The 19,292-nt window shown below is 47.3% G+C and overlaps 1 protein-coding gene across 1 annotated transcript; it reads right to left on the reverse strand.

The window, feature by feature from the left end:
• Positions 1-2,240: 2,240 nt before the first annotated feature.
• On the reverse strand, positions 2,241-19,046 carry LOC123378758 (butyrophilin subfamily 3 member A1-like). Its single transcript, XM_045032887.1, has 10 exons — positions 19,032-19,046; positions 12,564-12,584; positions 10,464-10,484; positions 10,202-10,222; positions 8,433-8,453; positions 7,205-7,225; positions 6,466-6,486; positions 6,319-6,345; positions 3,310-3,509; positions 2,241-2,270 (listed from the first exon to the last, which is right to left on the reverse strand). The coding sequence occupies exons 2-10, from the start codon at positions 12,565-12,567 to the stop codon at positions 2,241-2,243; spliced, it is 366 nt and encodes a 121-aa protein (XP_044888822.1). The 5' UTR covers positions 12,568-12,584; positions 19,032-19,046.
• Between the last annotated feature and the right edge of the window lie 246 nt (positions 19,047-19,292).

The raw sequence follows: 19,292 nt of genomic DNA on the forward strand, positions 1-19,292 counted from the left end.
GGGGCGGGGCTGTGAGCTCCACGCCGAGCGCAGCGCTCAGCCCAGAGCTCCCAGCCCCGCCCCCTCCCCACGCGGCTCGGATCGGGGTGGGGCTCAGGAGCTCGGACGGAGACTCGGCGCTCTATGCGCCGAGGCTCCAGGAGAGGGGCGGAGGCGGGAGCCTCCGCTTTTCTCTTGGGGGCCCCTGCGGAGCCCGGGGCCCGGGGCCTGGGGCAAATTGCCCCCTTTGCCCCCCCCTCTGGGCGGCCCTGGGGAGCTCCGCGGGCCGCATGTTGTATCATTCTTGTATTTGAAGTTATGAATATTGGCTCTGTACTTGTATTTCACTGTTTGCTTCTGAGTTGTATCAGTGAAGCATTTGGCCAGCTTATTGAGAAAGGATTAAGCTTTTCACTTCAGAGGAAAAAAATGTATGAAGACAGTTTTATAAACGAGTAGGTAAAGACACAAACCAAACCAACACCGACTGTGACACCCCCCACCCGCCCAAGAAATAGAAACACAAACACTAAATGCTGAGAACCTGCCCTGATGGGCTCAGCATGCAGCTTCCCCCTGGGTTTATATCTGGTGCCTCCCTCGTCTCACTCCCCTCTGCACAACGTCAGGTTCCTCCTCTCTCACCCTCCAAGGCGCAGCCCCAGCAGGGAAGGGGGGAGAGAGGCAGTTTCTCCAGCCCTCACAGCAGGTCCCAGCAGGGGGAGAGGAGCTGCCAGGGCATCTCTGCTGGGTCCCAGGCACTCAGGGCAGAGGAGCAGCTCCCCAGGCTGGCGTTGTAAATCAGAGACCAGGTGCTCTCATCTCTGTGACCCTTTTCCTCTCCAGACCATAGGCGCCAACTTCCCCCAGTGCCGGTGGGTGCTCGCCCCCGGGCCCCACCCCGACTCCACCCTTTCCCCACCCTCACCCCACCCCCATTCCAACCCCTTCCCCAAAGTCTCAGCCCCCTCCCTGCCCCATTGAACCCCTTCTCCAAATCCCCGTCCCAGCCCCACCCCTTCCCCGAGCGTGCTGCCTTCCCCCTCCTGCCCCCTCCCTCCTGGCCGAGCGAAACAGGTGCAAGTGCTGGGAGCTAGGGGGGAAGCGGGCACGCGGTGCGCTCAGGGGAGGAGGCGGAGCGGAGGTGGAGGTGAGCTGGGGGGGGCCGGGGAGCTGCCCAATTTTTCGGAGCACCCACGGAGTCGGCCCCTATGCTCCAGCCTCTGCCATCTGAGCGAGAGCCAGCTGAGGAGCAGGGGGCTGCAGCCTCTGTCACCAAATGTGAATGTACAAAAGTGGGTCCCATTGCCCAGGCTGAGAACTGCAGTGACGTCTCTGCTCGGTGTCAGGCGCCCAGGGCAGAGGCAGCTCCCTGGGATCCAGGCCTGTCCCAACCAGACCAGGGCTGCTGGGGAGTGTGAGAAATGGTCCCCGCCTCCCCCAGGGCTGAGCTCTGCCCCTCACGCTCTGATTCTCTCTGTCCCCAGTGACGGTGACTCTGGATCCAGACACGGCTCATCCCCAGCTCGCCCTGTCTGAGGATCGGAGACATGTGAGATGGGGACACGCCCGGCAGGATCTGCCCGACAACCCTGAGCGATTTGACACTGAGCTCTGTGTGCTGGGCTGTGAGGGATTCACCCTGGGGAGACATTGCTGGGAGATGGAGGTGGGGGATGGGGAACGCTGGGCTGTGGGGGTGGCCAGAGAGTCTGTGAGGGGGAAAGGCTGGATCAGTCATAACCCGCAGGGGGGGCAGGGGGGGCAGGTTTGTAGAAATTTTGGTGGTGCCCAGAACCCGCTCCGCCCAAACTCTGCCAACGGCTCTGGGAGGGAGTTTGGGTGAGGGAGGAGGTCTGGGGTGCAGGCCCTAGGCTGGGGCAGGGGAATGGGGTGCAGGCTCTGGGAGAGAGTTTGGGGGTGGGAAGGGGTACGGAGTTTGGGGTGCAGGGCATGGTAGACTCACACTGGCCTATGCTGCTCAGTAGAACTGGCAGAGCTGCTGGTATTCCCTAGGTAGACTGGCACAGGGCCACAAGCACAGACTGGTGAGATCACATCAGCCTACAGACCTGGGATGCCCAGCACACAGTCCGGAGCTCATGCAGGAAAAAAAGGTGCTGCTCCTTTAAACAACAAACAGTTTGAAAGAAAGAGAGAGAAAAGAAAATACCAAGCAGAAAGAACAGCCTTTCAAATACATGCTATATTTGCAGTCTGGCAATGTGAGAATTCCAAACAATTCAAGGATAGTGTAATAATCAGAACACAGAGAAGAGAGTGTCCAAAATCTGCAAGAATAATTTAAGGCCTCAAACTAGTTTTTTTCATGAACAAAGGGACTGAGTTAAGAAAACACAATCACTTCCCATAATATTGAACAGTTTTATTCCCTCTCTCTCTACTTTCCTTACCCCCTTTCCCTGACTTTCACCCTCCATTTCCTTCCAGCATCTCCCTCCCCAGTAAAGCCTCACGTTCCCTTTCCAGTCTTCAGCTTCTCCTCTCCCTACCATAGGCACCACCTTCTACTGGCGCCAGTGGGTGCTCAACCCCACCCCAACTCCACCCCTGCCCCGAGTCCAACTCCTTCCCCAAATCTCCGTCCCCGCCCCGCCCCTGCCTCTTCCCCCCTCCCTCCCAGAGCTTGCTACAGCTGTGTGGCGGCGGGAAGCACTGGGAGGTAGGCGGAGGAGTGGGGACGCGGCGTGCTCAGAGCAGGAGGAGGAGGTGAGTTGGGTGGGGGGTGAAGGGAGCTTGGCTTCCGGTGGGTGCAGAGCACCCGCTAATTTTTCCCTGTGGGTGCTCAAGCCCTGCGGCACCCACAGAGTCGGTGCCTACGCTCCCTACAACCCCCCATGACATCTTCTCTGTCTCCCCAATCCCCCTCTCTAGAACCACGGCAGTGTGTTTTAAACCATCTGAGCTGTCCCCAGGACAACAACTAGTTCAGTCCATTTCTGGTCCACAACCAGAGTGAACCCCAGTGGGATATTGCTACCTCCCCATCTCCAGGCCTCAGGGGCAGACTCTGAGCAGGACTCCAATCCCCACCCAGAAGAAGGGAAGGATTGTCTCCCCCGTGAAAGACGCTGACATGAAAGTAAAGATCAAGGTCTCATTACCAGTATCATAAAATGCCACCCACTCCGCTTCATAGTCCAGATAAACCCCAATCTTCCTAGGTCTCTCACTCAGGGGCATGGGAGTTTCCGGGGAGGTGAGAGCCCGGTACTGATCCCCACACCGCTCTACAGCCCAGATCCCCTGCTCAGGGTTAAATCTGATCCCTCCCTTCCTCCTCATAGACTCTCTGGCAACACCCCCAGCCCAAAACCCTCCATCTCCCACCTCCACCTCCCAGTAATGTCTCCCTGAGCTGAACCTCTCACAGCCCAGCACACAGAAAGAATGGAATCGCTCTGGATTGTCCGGCACCTCCTGCCGTGCAATTCCACGCCTCACGCTTTTCCGATCCTCAGACACAATGAGCTGGGCATTTGCTGTGTTTGGATCCAGGGTCACATTCGCTGCAGTGGAAAGAGAGAATCATGATGCTAAAGGCAGAGCCAGAGGTGCAGGAATGAGGGACTGGCCCTCCCACTCCCCACGGGCCTTGCCCCCTGCCCCTTCTCCTCCCCCAAAGGCCCAGAAGCTGGAGCCTGACCGGGGAACCTGTGCAGCTGTGGGGAGCCGTGGGGTGGGGTGGGGGGCGAGAGCAGCCCCTGGCCCATGTCCCTGCCCCCCAGATGACCCCCCCATCCAGGGCTGATGGAGGGTCTGTGGCTCTCCACAGCAGCTGCCCAGGTGTCTCTTACCATGGCCTGGTTGCAGCTCTTTGGCCCCCGAGGCCCTGTCCCCAGGCCAGGCTGGAAGCTGGATCTGGGTCAGGGTAAGAGCCATGCGGGCAGCCGTGGGGAGCTGCAGACCCTCCACCTGCCCTGGTGGGGACCCAGGGGATGAGGACATGGGCCAGGGGTAGGGTGACCAGATGTCCTGATTTTATAGCGACAGTCTCAATTTTTGGGTCTTTTTCGTATACAGGCTCCTATTACCCTCCACCCCCGTCCCGATTTTTCACATTTGCTGTCTGGTCACCCTAGCCAGGGGCTGCGCTCAACCCTCCTTCTGGAGCCGGCCCTGATCCCATCATACCATCCCCTCCATAAACTTATCAAGCTTAGCCTTGAAGCCAGATATGTCTTTTGCCCCCACTACTCCCCTTGGAAGGCTGTTCCAGAACTTCACTCCTCTGATGGTTAGAAACCTTCGTCTAATTTCAAGTCTAAACTTCCTAGTGTCCAGTTTATATCCATTTGTTCTTCTGTCCACATTGGTACTAAGCTTAAATAATTCTTCTCCTTCTCTGATATTTATCCCTCTGATCTATTTATAAAGAGCAATCATATCTCCCCTCAGCAGAGTGCAGGACAGAGTCACAAACCCGAGCAGGAACAGGTCAGTAACACAAGCGAAAGGTCATCTGAGCCAGGTCTGAGATGCAGAATCTTTCCTCTCCTGCAGATGCCTCTCCCCAGAGAGGGGATCAGAGACCCAGGAACGCTGGGGAGCCCCAGCAGATTTTATTCCCATTTCTTTTTCATGAACAGAACCCCTGCTGTGCTCCTCTTTCCTAATATTTAGAGTCAGGTCACACCATAGCATGGTTTGATATATCCCTAATTTCAGTTCCATGGGGAATAATGAAGGCCAGGTAGAAAGGGCTACCAGCCAAGAGGCCATCTCTCTAGAGTGAGGCGAGCCACCAGGAAAGGGCGTTAGGACAGTCTGAAGAAGCAGAGAGAGATTTTAGCACAAACAGTGGTTAAAGTGGAATAAAACACAATGGGTCGCTCTCACAACTAGAGTTGGTGACATTGTTAGGCCAAAATTTTTGTTGGTGAAAAATGCAGATTCAACAACACAAACATTTTCCAAATCCATGTCAATTTTGCCAAATTATTTGTTTAAGACAAATAAAAATATTCAAAAAAAATCAGAATATTTTGTTTTGACATTTTAAAAATGAAATATTTTGATTTTTTTGGTTGGGAACAATTTTTCATTTCAAAATTTCCCTTAATTTTATTTTTAAAAAAGCAAAAAAAAGAAGTTTATAATGCTCAAAATAAAACATTTTGTTTAAATCATATTTTTAACTTTTTAAAAATTTTCGTTTCTGGCCTGACCCAAAACAAATTTGTCTTCATTTTTTTGAAATTGCCAATGAACTGAAATATCCATTTTTCACCCAGGTCTCCTCACGACATTATCTAAGGAGGAAGGAGAAGATCATCACCTGTTTTCAGCAGAGGAGAGGAAACTGCTATAGTATCAAACTTTAACAAAAACTGACAAAGTAGTCTTTTCCTCTGAAGACAAAACTCCCAGTATAGCCTGATCACTAGGATAGCTGACAATAAAAATTCCTATCAAATCGTACATCAGGAATAAGGAGGTCTGTGTGGGGAAGGGGATGTGTTCACTGCTTAAATTTGTGCCAGGGCATGCCAGCATTGCGCCCCGGCATCTCTAGGCTTGGCAGTTTGTAGACCTGGTACCTCTGGGCTTGCTTCATCAATTATGAATGTAGGAAAAACGCTTGAGCCCTGGAACCTCTTTCATTACACATTAAGCACTGGATGTATATAAGAGCAGACCCATAGAGCAGCAGGTGAAATCGGTGTGGGAAGTTTTGTGCATCTTTGGCTTCTTCTCCCAGAACTGTGCAAATAACTGAGTTTTAGGTTTACACCAAAAATAAATAAAAAAATAATAATAATCTTAAAATGTGTTTGTTTTGGGTTGTTTTGGGTTGAATGGCATGTATTGTTTGACCCAGTATCCTGTTTTCTGACAACGCCAGGTGCCCCAGAGGGAATGAACAGAACGGGCAATCATCAAGTGACCCATCCTCTGTCACCCATTCCCAGCTTCTGGCAAAAAAGAAACTAAGTGATTTGCCCAATGTCACACAGGAGAAGGGATCTGAACTGAGGCCTTCAGAATTCTAGGCTAACACGCTAGCCACTGGGCTGTCCTTCCCCTATGAATGTGCACAGAATAACATCAGGACAGCATCCCATTCAAGTACTACCTTAGCATGTATTATCCAGAAAAATATTAATTCACTCCTCTCCGTGTTCCCAAAGGAAGATTCCCCAGCAATACAGCTCACTTGGGGAGCCACCTTCACCATTCAAATTTCAACCAGAGAAACTATTGCATTATTTCCTATTTGTGTTTTGTGTTGTTTTAAACTATTTCTGCAAAGAAAGGGAGCAAGGATCTCTCCAGAAAGTGAAATTTGGACATTAACTAAATACAAACTTTACTTACTTGGACAAACTAGGGCTTTTCTCCATTCTGAAACCAAGCAAATCAAATAAAGGTGAGCACTCATGTGAGTAAGTTCATTGTTAAGATGAATCTGATTAACAAAAAAGGATGCATTACAGAAAAAGGGAGGGGGAGGGAAACACTTACCAAGTTCTCTTTGAAGTCCACCTAAATAATAATAATAGTAATAATAATTTAAAAAATCAGAAATAAAGATGTTATGGAAGAGCTTTTCTCCCAAGATTAAATTAAGCCCAACCCCTTCATCAAAACCATCTCATGCCAAGACTTTTTAAGCAGTCTTTGGGGAACGATTCCCTTCCAAACCATGGATAAGGCACCTCTGAAATCTTCCAGTATCAATTATTCTAGCCCTACGTGGGGTTAAAGGCCACATCCTATACACAACCACTACACAGGGTGGGACGGGGTTGTAGGCAGTGAATTTATGTAATGTGATGATCACTGTAGACGAACTCCTTACCAACTTATCTTACTGTTAAATTGTTGTTTTGTATGTTACTATATTGTTGTATCTGATCTGGGACCCTAGTACAAAGTCAAGCCCTGCGTGTGTGTCTTGGAGTTGTTATTCGCAGTGTTCCAATACATTTCTGTGATTCCATAGGAAGTACTACAATACTCCAGACTAGAGCTTGTCAAAACTCAGAACGTCTGTCACACTGTTTCATTAGATGGCTGAGAATGTGGACCAGCATATCTATTCAATACTCTCAGTTTTAATCACTATCTCACAATCTTTCTTGGTGACAAATCATTTGTTGTGTGTTTGAATTCAGCCTGCAGTTCCTGTCTGGGGAGAAAAGTAGATGGACAATGTCATGAGAAGATGCAATCCACACAGAAATGAGAAAATATAACTTACTAATTTTTTCATTCAGTTCACCTTAAATAAAAAGAAAAGGAAAAGGCAATTAAAAATTCTCTTAGCATATATGGAAATGTATAGATCACTTTTCATTATAGTCATTCAGCTCACGTACATAGGCCTTGATTTATTTCAGTGGAAGTAATCACATACTTAAAGTTAACCATATGCAAGTGTGATGGCCGCCATCTTGGCTGATTCACCAGGGATTTAAGTGGGGACTTCCAGCGCTAAAAAAAAAGACCAAATTGCTGTAGATTTAGCAAGGGTCTGTAGCAGACTCATATTGTATGTAGAGCAGTATGCAGGCAGGCCTGTAACACATTCACCAGTGGGTTGTATAATGCAGAAGGATCATGGCTATTCATTACTATTAACGTGTACCTTCCTGGTGGTATTCTAAAGGCCTGAATCTACACTGAAATCAGTGGGGCTGAATTCAACAGTTCACTCGCATGGCTCCAAACTCAGGATCAGGAGCTAAGATTACAGGTCAAAAATGCATTATAAACACCCAATCTGACCAACACTCAGGCCCATGAATAAAGTTACTCATGCATGTAAACACTTGCAGGCTTGGACTCAAAGGCACTGGTGACACAAAGAGTGATGCTCGTACGCAATGTTAAGCATGCGAGTGCTCCCACTGACTTCAGCAAGACCATCTGTGTGCTGAAAATGAAGCATAAGTTTAAGAATGTGTCGGCTCAGGGCTCCAATATAATTTTTTTAAGATTTACAGTTTTGCAGCGCAAGGTGTCTTTAGGTCTGATTATTAATTGTTAGAGCTGGTGAGAAAATAGTTTGTGTTTGGGGGGGGAGGGCATGTGACAATTTGGTTGACATTTTCCCTGCCCCTTTTTGGTCATTGGAAATAAAAATGATGATGATGAAAAATCAAAATTCAGAATACTTTGATTACTATTCCTCCCAGCCCATCACCCTTTGATTGTACTGGGAGTGGCATGTGTGCAAGGAATGAAAGGACAGACCGTAACATTATTATCAAAGTCTGTTTTTATTCTGACGTACCATTTTATAGACAACGATTTATTACAAAGACCCCAATCCTGCAAATGACTGAGCTGCTGTGCCGTCTGAATAGTGGCCAAAGTTCATGCATTTGATTTTCAAATTGACATTATTCCTTTAATTAAAAACAACAACAATTTAACTGTGTACAACTTCAACTGAGAGGTTAGATTGGGATAAAAATTGAACTTACTAATATTTTCAAGATGTGCCCCTAAAATAAAGCAAACAGAAATAAATACAAACTATTTCAGAGTTTTTTCAGTGAACAAAGATTTATATTCTCCATTTTATATTGTCTAGATAATCTTTAATTACATTTCTGTCCATATTGTAGATTTTCTGGCTACAAGTGAAAATAAAAATTCAAAGGTTTACAGGTTTGAACTGTTTCTAGAAGTGGGGCCCCGTTCTGCTTCTGGGAGTCTGAGGTGTGCAGAGATTGCAAGAGTAGGCCCTAGAATGGTAACCACTAACACCACTTGAACAGTTAATATTCATTCGGGTCTATAACTCAGTCTTTAGCCTTTCTACTTTCCTTATCCTTAATATGGATTGGTTTAACTTTCTTCTAAACTGGGACATCTCTCCATTATACCCTTTCCCCTCCTTCTGGCTCCAGTGTTGCCTCTCTCTCTTCCAAGTTGTAGCCACTTCTGCTACCACTGACAACAGCCGAGCTCCATCCTCTTTGGAACCCTGCTTCAGGTACTTGAAGGCTGCTATCAAATCCCACCTCACTCTTCTCTTCTGCAGACTAAACAAGCCCAGTTCCCTCAGCATCTCCTCATAGATCATGTGCCCCAGCTCTCGATCATTTTTGTTGCCCTCCGCTGGACTCTCTCCAATTTGTCCACATCCTTTCTATAGTGGGTCAGGGCAAAACTGGACACAGTACTCCAAATAACAATATCATAGCATCTGGAGGCTAATGCTGATATGGCTGAGGTAGGGGAGACATTTGTCATGCAATCTAGAGCCTTCATGTCATGTGAGTTGTTCAAAAGAGCCAGGAAGCAGCTGACGTCTTCCCCAGCACAGGCAAGTCTCTAGCAGGATTTGAACTAGCATGGCCAGCTTCTGCACAACCACTCTGCAGCCCACCGCAATGGGACCATGCAACAAATAAGGAGTGGGTGTGGCTAGAAAGCAGTGCCTGCTGGTAACCTCTGGCTGGTGGACAAGATTTATATTAGCTGCAGCCAGCTGGTATGGATTAGAATAGCCCATAGGTTGCTGTAATCTAAAGCTGGGTGAATAACATGTTTTTCAGATCTCAGCAATTCCAAATAATTGGCGGGGAGTGGTGCATTTCAGGTTGAACCACAAAGATTTTTTATTTAGTTAATCTCAGTAAATAAAAAGCTCAGTAAAAAATTAGTTCCAGGTTGACCAAAATATTTTGTCTGACCTGAAATGAAATGTCTTGTTCTGATTTCAAGCATCTTCTTAAAAAAATAAAGGCATTTTCAAAACAAAAAGTCACTTTGAATCAAAAACTCAATGTTTCATTTTGAAAATGTGAAACCAAAACGTTTCAATTTACTTCAGATTTTTTACACCCAAACAATTTGGAAAATTCAACATGAATTCTCAAAACATTTTAATGTCACTGAATTTCCTTCCCCCCCCCCCCCAAAATAAATTTGGTTGACAAATTCCACCCCTCTACTCTACTCTACAGTTTGACTGGGGTCTGTGTAGAACTGTGTAGAACTGGCCAGGGAGCCATTACTGACTTCTCTGCCCAGGTGCTGCTGCAACTCTCAGTCAGCATTCTGAGTCTGTACCCCTGACTTCTAGTCACTTAAACATTTTCTCACATTGCTTCTTTACATCAAATCATTCACTGTATGTCTAATCTAAAGCTGCAGGAGTTTTCAGGGTAGAAAAATAAAATGATGTTATAATGGAAAGTAACACCCTCCAAAAAAAGTTTCGACTGGGGGAAATATAACTTACTAATTTCTTCATGGAGTTCACCTAAAAAGAGAGAGAAAGAAATCCACATAAATAATTAGACGCTTGTAATATTTTATCCGAGTGCATCCAGATTTAGGCCTGATCCTGCAAACACTTATTCATGTGTAGTAGTCCCACTGAATTGCGTAAAGTTACATATTGGCTTAAGTCTTTGCAATATCTGGGTTCAATTGTTATTACATGGGATTTTTCTTTACTGCCTAAAACTTAGATGTTTCATTAGAAGAAAAATAAAACTTACTGATATTGTCAAGGTGTTTCCCTAAAATAAAACAAAAACAAATACAAATTATATCATTCATTTAATATTTTCATTTAAATTATTTAAGAACTTTAAGTGAATAAAAATTTCAAGGATTTTTTTTTCATTTTTAAATTAATTCCCAGTATCAAGATCATCAGTACTAACATTTTCTTTCGTGTTGCATTACCCTTATGGATTCACTACACATACAGATCAATCCTTTCAAAGGTTGACAGCTCTGAATTATTTGTAGGATTCAGGCCAATCCTGCTTCACAGACCCTAATCTCCTGTTGGCTTCACTGGTAATCGAGAGTGCAAAGACAGCAGGATCAAATCCTAAAATGCGAATAGTTTGTTGATATGACTTGAGCCTTCAATATTTATTTGCTTTTCTAGCTAGGGAGGGTGTGAAATCTCCATCACTGGAGGTTTTTAAGAACAGGTCAGACAAACACTGTCAGGGACGGTCTAGGTATGCTTCACCCACATGTACCAAGGCAGGATGGGGGGAAATGGCAGGACTAGAAGACCTCTTGAGGTCCCTTCCAGTTCTGCATTTCTACAATTCTCTGGGTCTTTATCAGTGCTGTTGCTTTTACTATAAAGATTGATGGCAGTATTTTCCTAGCTCTGTTCCCATTGAAGTTAGTGGGAGTTTCACCACTGACTTCAGTAAGAGCAAATTTAGGCCAGTCCCAGGTGCTTTTGATAATGCCAATCTAATAGGTTTAGACTGTCCCTTGTATGCCACAACTCAATTACGTTATGGCCCAATTCAGGAAAGCACTTACATAAGAACATAAGAACGGCCGTACTGGGTCAGACCAAAGGTCCATCTAGCCCAGTATCCTGTCTACCGACAGTGGCCAATGCCAGGTGTCCCAGAGGGAGTGAACCTAACAGGAAATGATCAAGTGATCTCTCTCCTCCCATCCATCTCCATCCTCTGACGAACAGAGGCTAGGGACACCATTCCTTACCCATCCTGGCTAATAACCATTAATGGACTTAACCTCTATGAATTTATCCAGTTCTCTCTTAAACCCTGTTATAGTCCTAGCCTTCACAACCTCCTCAGGTAAGGAGTTCCACAGGTTGACTGTGCGCTGCATGAAGAAGAACTTCCTTTTATTTGTTTTAAACCTGCTGCCTATTAATTTCATTTGGTGACCCCTAGTTCTTGTATTATAGGAATAAGTAAATAACTTTTCCTTATCCACTTTCTCCACACCACTCATGATTTTATATACCTCTATCATATCCCCCCTTAGTCTCCTCTTTTCCAAGCTGAAGAGTCCTAGCCTCTTTAATCTTTCCTCATATGGGACCCTCGCCAAACCCCTAATCATTTTAGTTGCCCTTTTCTGAACCTTTTCTAGCGCTAGAATATCTTTTTTGAGATGAGATGACCACATCTGTACACAGTATTCGAGATGTGGGCGTACCATGGATTTATATAAGGGCAATAATATATTCTCAGTCTTATTCTCTATCCCCTTTTTAATGATTCCTAACATCCTGTTTGCTTTTTTGACCACCTCCGCACACTGCGTGGACATCCTCAGAGAACTGTCCACGATGACTCCAAGATCTTTTTCCTGACTCGTTGTAGCTAAATTAGCCCCCATCATATTGTATGTATAGTTGGGGTTATTTTTTCCAATGTGCATTACTTTACATTTATCCACATTAAATTTCATTTGCCACTTTGTTGCCCAATCACTTAGTTTTGTGAGATCTTTTGGAAGTTCTTCACAGTCTGCTTTGGTCTTAACTGTCTTGAGCAGTTTGGTAAGCTTAAACACACTTCAGCATGTGTTTCAAGACTAAAGTTAAACACTTGCTTAGGTGCTATGCTGAATTGGGGCCCCGGCCTATAATCACTTGGATGCTACAGCGAACAATAAAACAGCATCAGAGTTTCTGTTGGAAACTTTATTTCTGTTCCCTTTCATGTTTCTTCCATTGCCTTTTGGTGACCTTAGTGCATAGTGAACCTTGGGGAGGGAGGGGGACTGCGCTGGAGAACAGAGTTAAAATCCTTAATGTGAGATGACTATTTACAGAAGGGAAAATGAGGAAAAAGCTAACTTACCCATTTCTGCCTGCAATCTCCCTACGGAAAGAAGAAAAAGCAAAACAGATACAAATTGCTATAATGCCCTGCTCCTGTCCAGGTGCCTACAGATACAGTTTTCATTATAAGCACAAAATTATTCACGCGTATTATTGTATATGTTTCCCCTAAGCTTACATGTCAGAAATGTGTTAGATATGCCCAATTTTGCAAATCTTTATGCACAGGAAGAGCATTATTCACATGTGTAATCCTGTGTAGGGTCGGGCTCTTAACATTATTTTAAAAGCATTACTATTTTGATGGGTGGAATATGTTTTTGTCTACTCACTTGTTACTGAATTTTTTTCCATTTTTTGGTGCATTCCAAACTCCTAACAACTACTCTGGGAGTTATACATGTGGAAAGAATGAAAAACTAGACCTTAAAATCACTCATACTTTACTAACAATTTGAGGATATGGCTTGTTTTTCTATTTTTCTTGTTAACAGAATAAGAGCTGTTAGCAGCTGTGTAACTCAGTGAATTGTTGACTTTTCTGATCAGTGGCCAAACTGACCATCGCCCCCCCCCCCCCCCAACGTTTGTTGTTTCAGTTTGTTTTTTCCTTCACAAAATGAGGAATGAAAAAAACAAAACAGTTTGGTTGAACAAACTGTTTTGAATATCAATTTGAATGGCTATTTTGAAACAAAATATCAATTCAGATTGACACTTTTGAAATGAAACATTGATTTGAATTCACTTTTTTTAAACAAACCATTTTACCATTTCTGAATTCTTAAGTGTTTTCCATTGAAATTATTCAGTGAATTCAGCCCAAATTTGCAAATAGTTTCAGGGACCTGAAAAACATGTTTCAGTGAATTTACACTCCCCCCCCCAAAAAAAGAAAAGAAAAGAAAAGAACCCCCCCCAGCCCAGCTGTACACCTTATGCCGAAGATTACAACTTGGGCAACACATTCCAGCATTTTTATAACAATAATTAATAATGATGTGGCTGAGGCAGAAGACTGGATTTTCTGCTACTCTGTGGGCCCCTTTGATGTCTAGACTAAGGCCTGGTCTACACTAGGACTTTAATTCGAATTTAGCAGCGTTAATTCGAACTAACCGCTCAATCGTCCACACCAGGAAGCCATTTAATTCGAACTAGAGGGCTCTTTAGTTCGAATTTGGTACTCCACCTCGACAGGTGGAGTAGCGCTAAATTCGACATGGCTAGCTCGAATTAGGCTAGGTGTGGATGCTAATCGAACTTAGTAGCTCCAGGAGCTATCCCACAGTGCACCACTGTGTTGACGCTCTGGACAGCAGTCCGAGCTTGGATTCTCTGACCAGCCACACAGGAAATGACCCGGGAAAATTTGAATTCATTTTCCTGTCTGGGCACTTTGAATCTGACGTCCTGGCTGGACATCGGGGCGAGCTCCGCAGCACCTGCAACGATGCAGAGCTCTCCAGCAGAGGAGGGCTAGAGGAGTCCGGCCAATCCAAGAATAGAAAGAGGTCCCCAGCATGGACAGACCGGGAAGTCCTGGATCTGATTGCTGTGTGGGGCGAGGAGTCTGTGCTCTCGGAGCTGCGCTCCAACAAGCGGAATGCAAAGACCTTCGAGAAGGTCTCTAAAGCAATGATAGAGAAAGGATACAGCCGGGATGCGATGCAGTGCCGCGTGAAAGTCAAGGACCTGAGACAAGGTTACCAAAAAGTCAGAGCGGCAAACGGACGCTCCGGAGCACAGCCCCAGACATGCCGCTTCTACGAGGCACTGCATGCCATTCTCGGTGGGTCTGCCACCACTGCCCCACCAGTGACCGTGGACTCTGAGGATGGCATAGTGTACCTGGACAGTTCCTCGGCGATGTTCGCCAATGGGGAAGATGAGGAAGGGTTTGTGGAGGACGGCGCAGGCGACAGCGAACACAATACCGCTTGCCCTGACAGTCAGGATCTCTTCATCACCCTCACAGAGATCCCCTACCAACCCTCCCCGCCTGTTAACCCGGACTCAGAATCAGGGGAAGGATCAAGCGGTAAGTGCTATAAACATGGAAACTTTTATTTTTTAAAAAACGGGTATAGAAAAAATAGAAATACTATATACAAAATTTTACATGTCAAACTATATAAATAGTAGGTCCACACATATAGGGATTGAACAATAATCCTCTTGGGACAGTTCAAGAAAGCTCTCAGAGAGCAGCTCGAAAAGCCTCCGCAGGAGGTTCCTGGGGAGAGGTGCCTTATTCTGTGCTCCATGGAAGCACACTCTTCCGCGCCAGGACATCCTAATGTAGAGAGGAATCATCGCCTCCACCAGCATTGCTGCATATGGTCCTGGTCTGTGCAGGGCTTCCAGTAGCATCCGCTCTCTCTGACTGCGAGTGACCCGCCTCAGGGTGATGTCGTTCTGGACAGGCTGCATCTAAGTCGGGCAATTAGTGTATTGTTACTATTGTTAACGGTTTACAATTAGGTTGCATAACAACGACCCTCGCTTAACAGCCACGTGCTGGAGGCCACAGAGAACAAGCAGACATTGATCTTTCCCGTGCACTGGTGGGAGGGGCTGGAAAAGGCTCAGCCTTTCTGCTTTCCAGATTGCCTTTAGCAGGAGAGCACAGCTATCCACTAACTGATAAGCATGATCTACTTTAAGGCTTACCAGGACTGTCTGCAAGACGGATTATGCTGTCTCTCCCCGCTTGTCCGCTCTCCTGTGCAATGGCACCGCCAATCAGAGCGTATTCCGAAATCTCGAACTTTTCCTGAGATCTCGTGAGACTTGGTGCCCTGTATGGTCTTGTTCAGAGAAACTGACTAGACTGTGTTCACTGTTCGCAAACATGTACCTGTTCAAGGAAATCATTTACTGTTTCCCATCACACAGCTTCTGCTCTTTCCCGGACTGCCCCAGCATCCCCCTCGCAGAGGCTGGCTCAGATTAGGCGGCGAAAGAAAAAGACTCGGGAAGAGATGTTCGCGGAACTGATGGCCTGCTCCAGAGCCGAGGCGGCAGAGCAGAGACAGTGGAGGGAGAGCCTATGTCAACAGCATCGCACACACATCGAACGGGAGGATAGGTGGCGGCAGGAAGACCATCAGGCGACTCAAACGCTGCTTGGGCTAATGAGGGAGCAAACGGACACGCTCCGGCGCCTTGTTGATGTTCTGCAGGACCGCAGGCAGGAGGAGAGAGCCCCCCTGCACTGTATCTGCAACCACCCTCCAACGCCAAGAAGTCCTGTCCCCCGCTCACCGAAAATTACAAGACGGAGGGGCGGTAGGGGCCGTGAGAACTGTCACTGCACCACAGCTGAGCGCTAATGTTCCACACACCTCTGACGCTATAACTGTTTAGAAGCGCTTCCCTTACAGGATCACCCAGTCCCAAATCCAAGTTTCATCACCCCACTATGTAGTAGATTAATAAAAGCTGTTTGCTGTTGTTCACTCTTTCCGTCACGTCTTTCGTGTCAGAAGACTGTGTATGTGCGGGGGGGCAGGGGATTTATAATTGCACGGGATAACCTACATTAGCAGGGTACAGACTATCGGGGGCAGGATCAACTGCAGGGCACACACAGACTGCATTCAGTAGTCACCAGGGTCCCTCTGTGTGGTGTATGCTGCCCCGGGTCATTCTGTGATGTGTACGCTTGTCCACGGTCCTAGCGCCTGCCACCCCCTAATGTTAAGGCATGCTGCCCTTACCATGCACTTCCACCGTAGGCGCGATCCTCTCCGCTGCCCTGAGCCCCAACAAGAGCCCTCATCCACGGACAGATACTCACCCTTCCCCCACACCCCTCACCCCTTCCTACGCCCAAACCCACAGCCCAGAGCCTGCATCCAAATCCCTATGCAAAGACGGCACCACTCACCCCTTCCTGCAAACCCACCCCTACATGCACAACCACTTGAAACCGTCCCCCACCCCAGAGACCTATGTAGGAGCAGGAGGCTGTCCGTCCTGTATTGTACAAGCGGTCTGTACATCAGTGCACACCGTACCCAGCACAGTATGCGTCCATGTTTCAAACCCTGAACAGAAATGCAAAGTAAAGGAAAGATTTATTAAAAATAACTGTTCCATTTAATTTGTTTAAAAACGTGTTTTGGAAGTGGGGGAAACTTGGAGAACGGGGTATGTAACCGCAGATCTCACTCAACACATAGAGACACAGGCCCAGGATCAGCTTCTCTTAAAATCAAGTGGAGAGTCATAGGTTACCCTGCTCTCCGAGGAAACTTGCTTTCAAAGCCTCACGGATACACAGCGCTTCCTGCTGGGATAGTTTTTCGGCACGGGTGTCTGGCTGAGCGTAAACAGCAACCAGGCGATTTGCCTCAACCTCCCATCCGGCCAAAAAGGTCTCGCCCTTGCTCTCACAGACATTGTGGAGCACACAGCAAGCAGCAATAACTACAGGGATATTCTTTTCGCTGATGTCCGAGCGAGTCAGTAAGCTCCACCACCTCCCCTTAAGACGTCCGAAAGCACACTCCACCACCATTCTGCACTTGCTCAGCCGGTAGTTGAAGAGTTCCTTCTCACTGTCCAAGGCGCCTGTATAGGGTTTCATGAGCCAGGGCATTAGCGGGTAGGCTGGGTCCCCGAGGATCACTGTAGGCATCTGCACATCCCCAACCGTTATTTTGTGGTCCGGGAAGAAAGTTCCTGCCTGGAGGCGTCTAAACAGACCAGAGTTCCTGAACACACGCGCGTCATGAACCTTGCCCGCCCACCCGACGAAGATGTTGGTAAAACGTCCCCTATGGTCCACCAGTGCTTGCAGCACCATAGAAAAGTAGCCCTTTCGGTTAATGTACTCGCTGGCCTGGTGGGCTGGTGCCAGGATAGGGATGTGAGTCCCATCTATAGCCCCACCGCAGTTTGGGAATCCCATCGCGGCGAAGCCATCTATGACGACCTGGACGTTTCCCAGAGTCACTACCTTTGAGAGCAGTTGCTCAACGATTGCGTGGGCTACTTGAATCACAGCAACCCCCACGGTAGATTTGCCTACGCCAAAGTGGTTCGCTACTGACCGGTAGCTGTCTGGCGTTGCAAGTTTCCAGAGGGCTATGGCCACTCGCTTCTGCACAGTCAGGGCTGCTCGCATCCGGGTGTCCTGGCGCTTCAGGGCAGGGGCCAGCAAGTCACAGAGTTCAAGGAAAGTGCCCTTACGCATCCTGAAGTTTCGCAGCCACTGTGATTCATCCCAGACCTGCAGCACTATGCGGTCCCACCAGTCCGTGCTGGTTTCCCGGGCCCAGAATCGCCGTTCCACACCATGAACTTGACCCATTGCCACCATGATCTCCACGGCGCGGCGTACCCTGCTTTGTGAGAGATCTGCGCCACTCTGTGACTTCCTGTCCTCACCGCGCTGCCGGAGCCTCCTCGCCCGATTTCTCAGCAGCTGACTGTGGAAGAGGTGGACGATAAGGTGCGAGGAGTTGACAACGGCCATAAGTGCAGCGATGATCGCAGCGGGCTCCATGCTCGCAGTGCTGTGGCGTACGCGCTGTAACTGACAAGAGAACAGATTTCCCGCCTGCGCTTTCAGGGAGAGAGGGCGGGAGTGACGGTTCAATAATGACAGTTACCCAAAACCACCCTCGGCACATTTTTTCCCCCAGCAGGCATTGGGGGCTCTACCCAGCATTCCAATGGGAAGCGGGGAGTGCGGGAACTGTGGGATAGCTTCCCACAGTGCACCGCTTCCAAAGTCGACGCTGGCCCCGTGAATGTGGACTCAGAAATTCGAATTAGTGTATTTAGTATGGATACACAAATTCGACTTCATAAGGTCGAATCCACAAATTCGAACTAAGTTGATTCGAAATAGTCTTGTAGTGTAGACAAGGCCTAAAAAGCAATTGGATCTCCCAAGCCGAAGGCTTCCCTGGTGTGATGGAGTCCCTAGCAGGCCCGGACCTGGTGTACTCAACTTCTCAACATTTTGCTAGGTGCTGTGATCCGAGCTTGGATTTTCCAGGTTTGAAGGGACCCAAGTTTCATTGACATTCAGTGGCAAGTGAGTGCCTAACTGCCTTAGGTGCTTTTGAAAATCCCAGACTTTAAATGTATTCACAGATCCTGGGGTGTCCTGTCATATCCCTACAGGTGAATTAAGCCTACACAGCTCACTAGGGCTTTGTCTACACTACGCAGCTTTTAGCGACATGACTGTCGGCAAAGCCCTGTCACTAAAAGTTGGGCAGCGTAGCTGCTGTTTGGTAGCTCTTTGGCTGACAAAATATTTCCACTCCCAAGGAGCAGTGTTCGCTCTCTCCTGCCAACAACGTGCTGTTCACACTGGCGCTTGTTGTGGCAAAACGTTTGTCTTTCGGGGGGGGAAGAGGGTTAACACCTCTGAACGACAACAGTTTTGTTGTTCAGTCGCCAGAGTAGACACAGCCTAGCATGCAACTCCACACAAACCATTGCATCAGAGGAGGTCATAACTTACTAATTTCTTCTTGGAGTTCACCTTGAAAACAAAGGGAAAGAACTAGATAAGTAAATGAAAGCCTATCCCGAGCTTTGTTTCATTGCATATGGCTCTCAAGCTCAGTGTTCATAAGCCCTCTAATTGATTACTTTGACCCCAATGCCTAACGGGCAGTTTACTGTAACCCCGCTGAGCGCCACGACTTCAACGGGACAACACCTTGAGAAGAAAGCTCAGTGTGTGCCTAAGTCTCTGTAGCCTGCACACCGGAATTACTGT

The sequence above is a fragment of the Mauremys mutica genome, chromosome 10 (genome assembly GCF_020497125.1).
Source record: "Mauremys mutica isolate MM-2020 ecotype Southern chromosome 10, ASM2049712v1, whole genome shotgun sequence".
Lineage (NCBI taxonomy): Eukaryota > Metazoa > Chordata > Testudines > Geoemydidae > Mauremys > Mauremys mutica.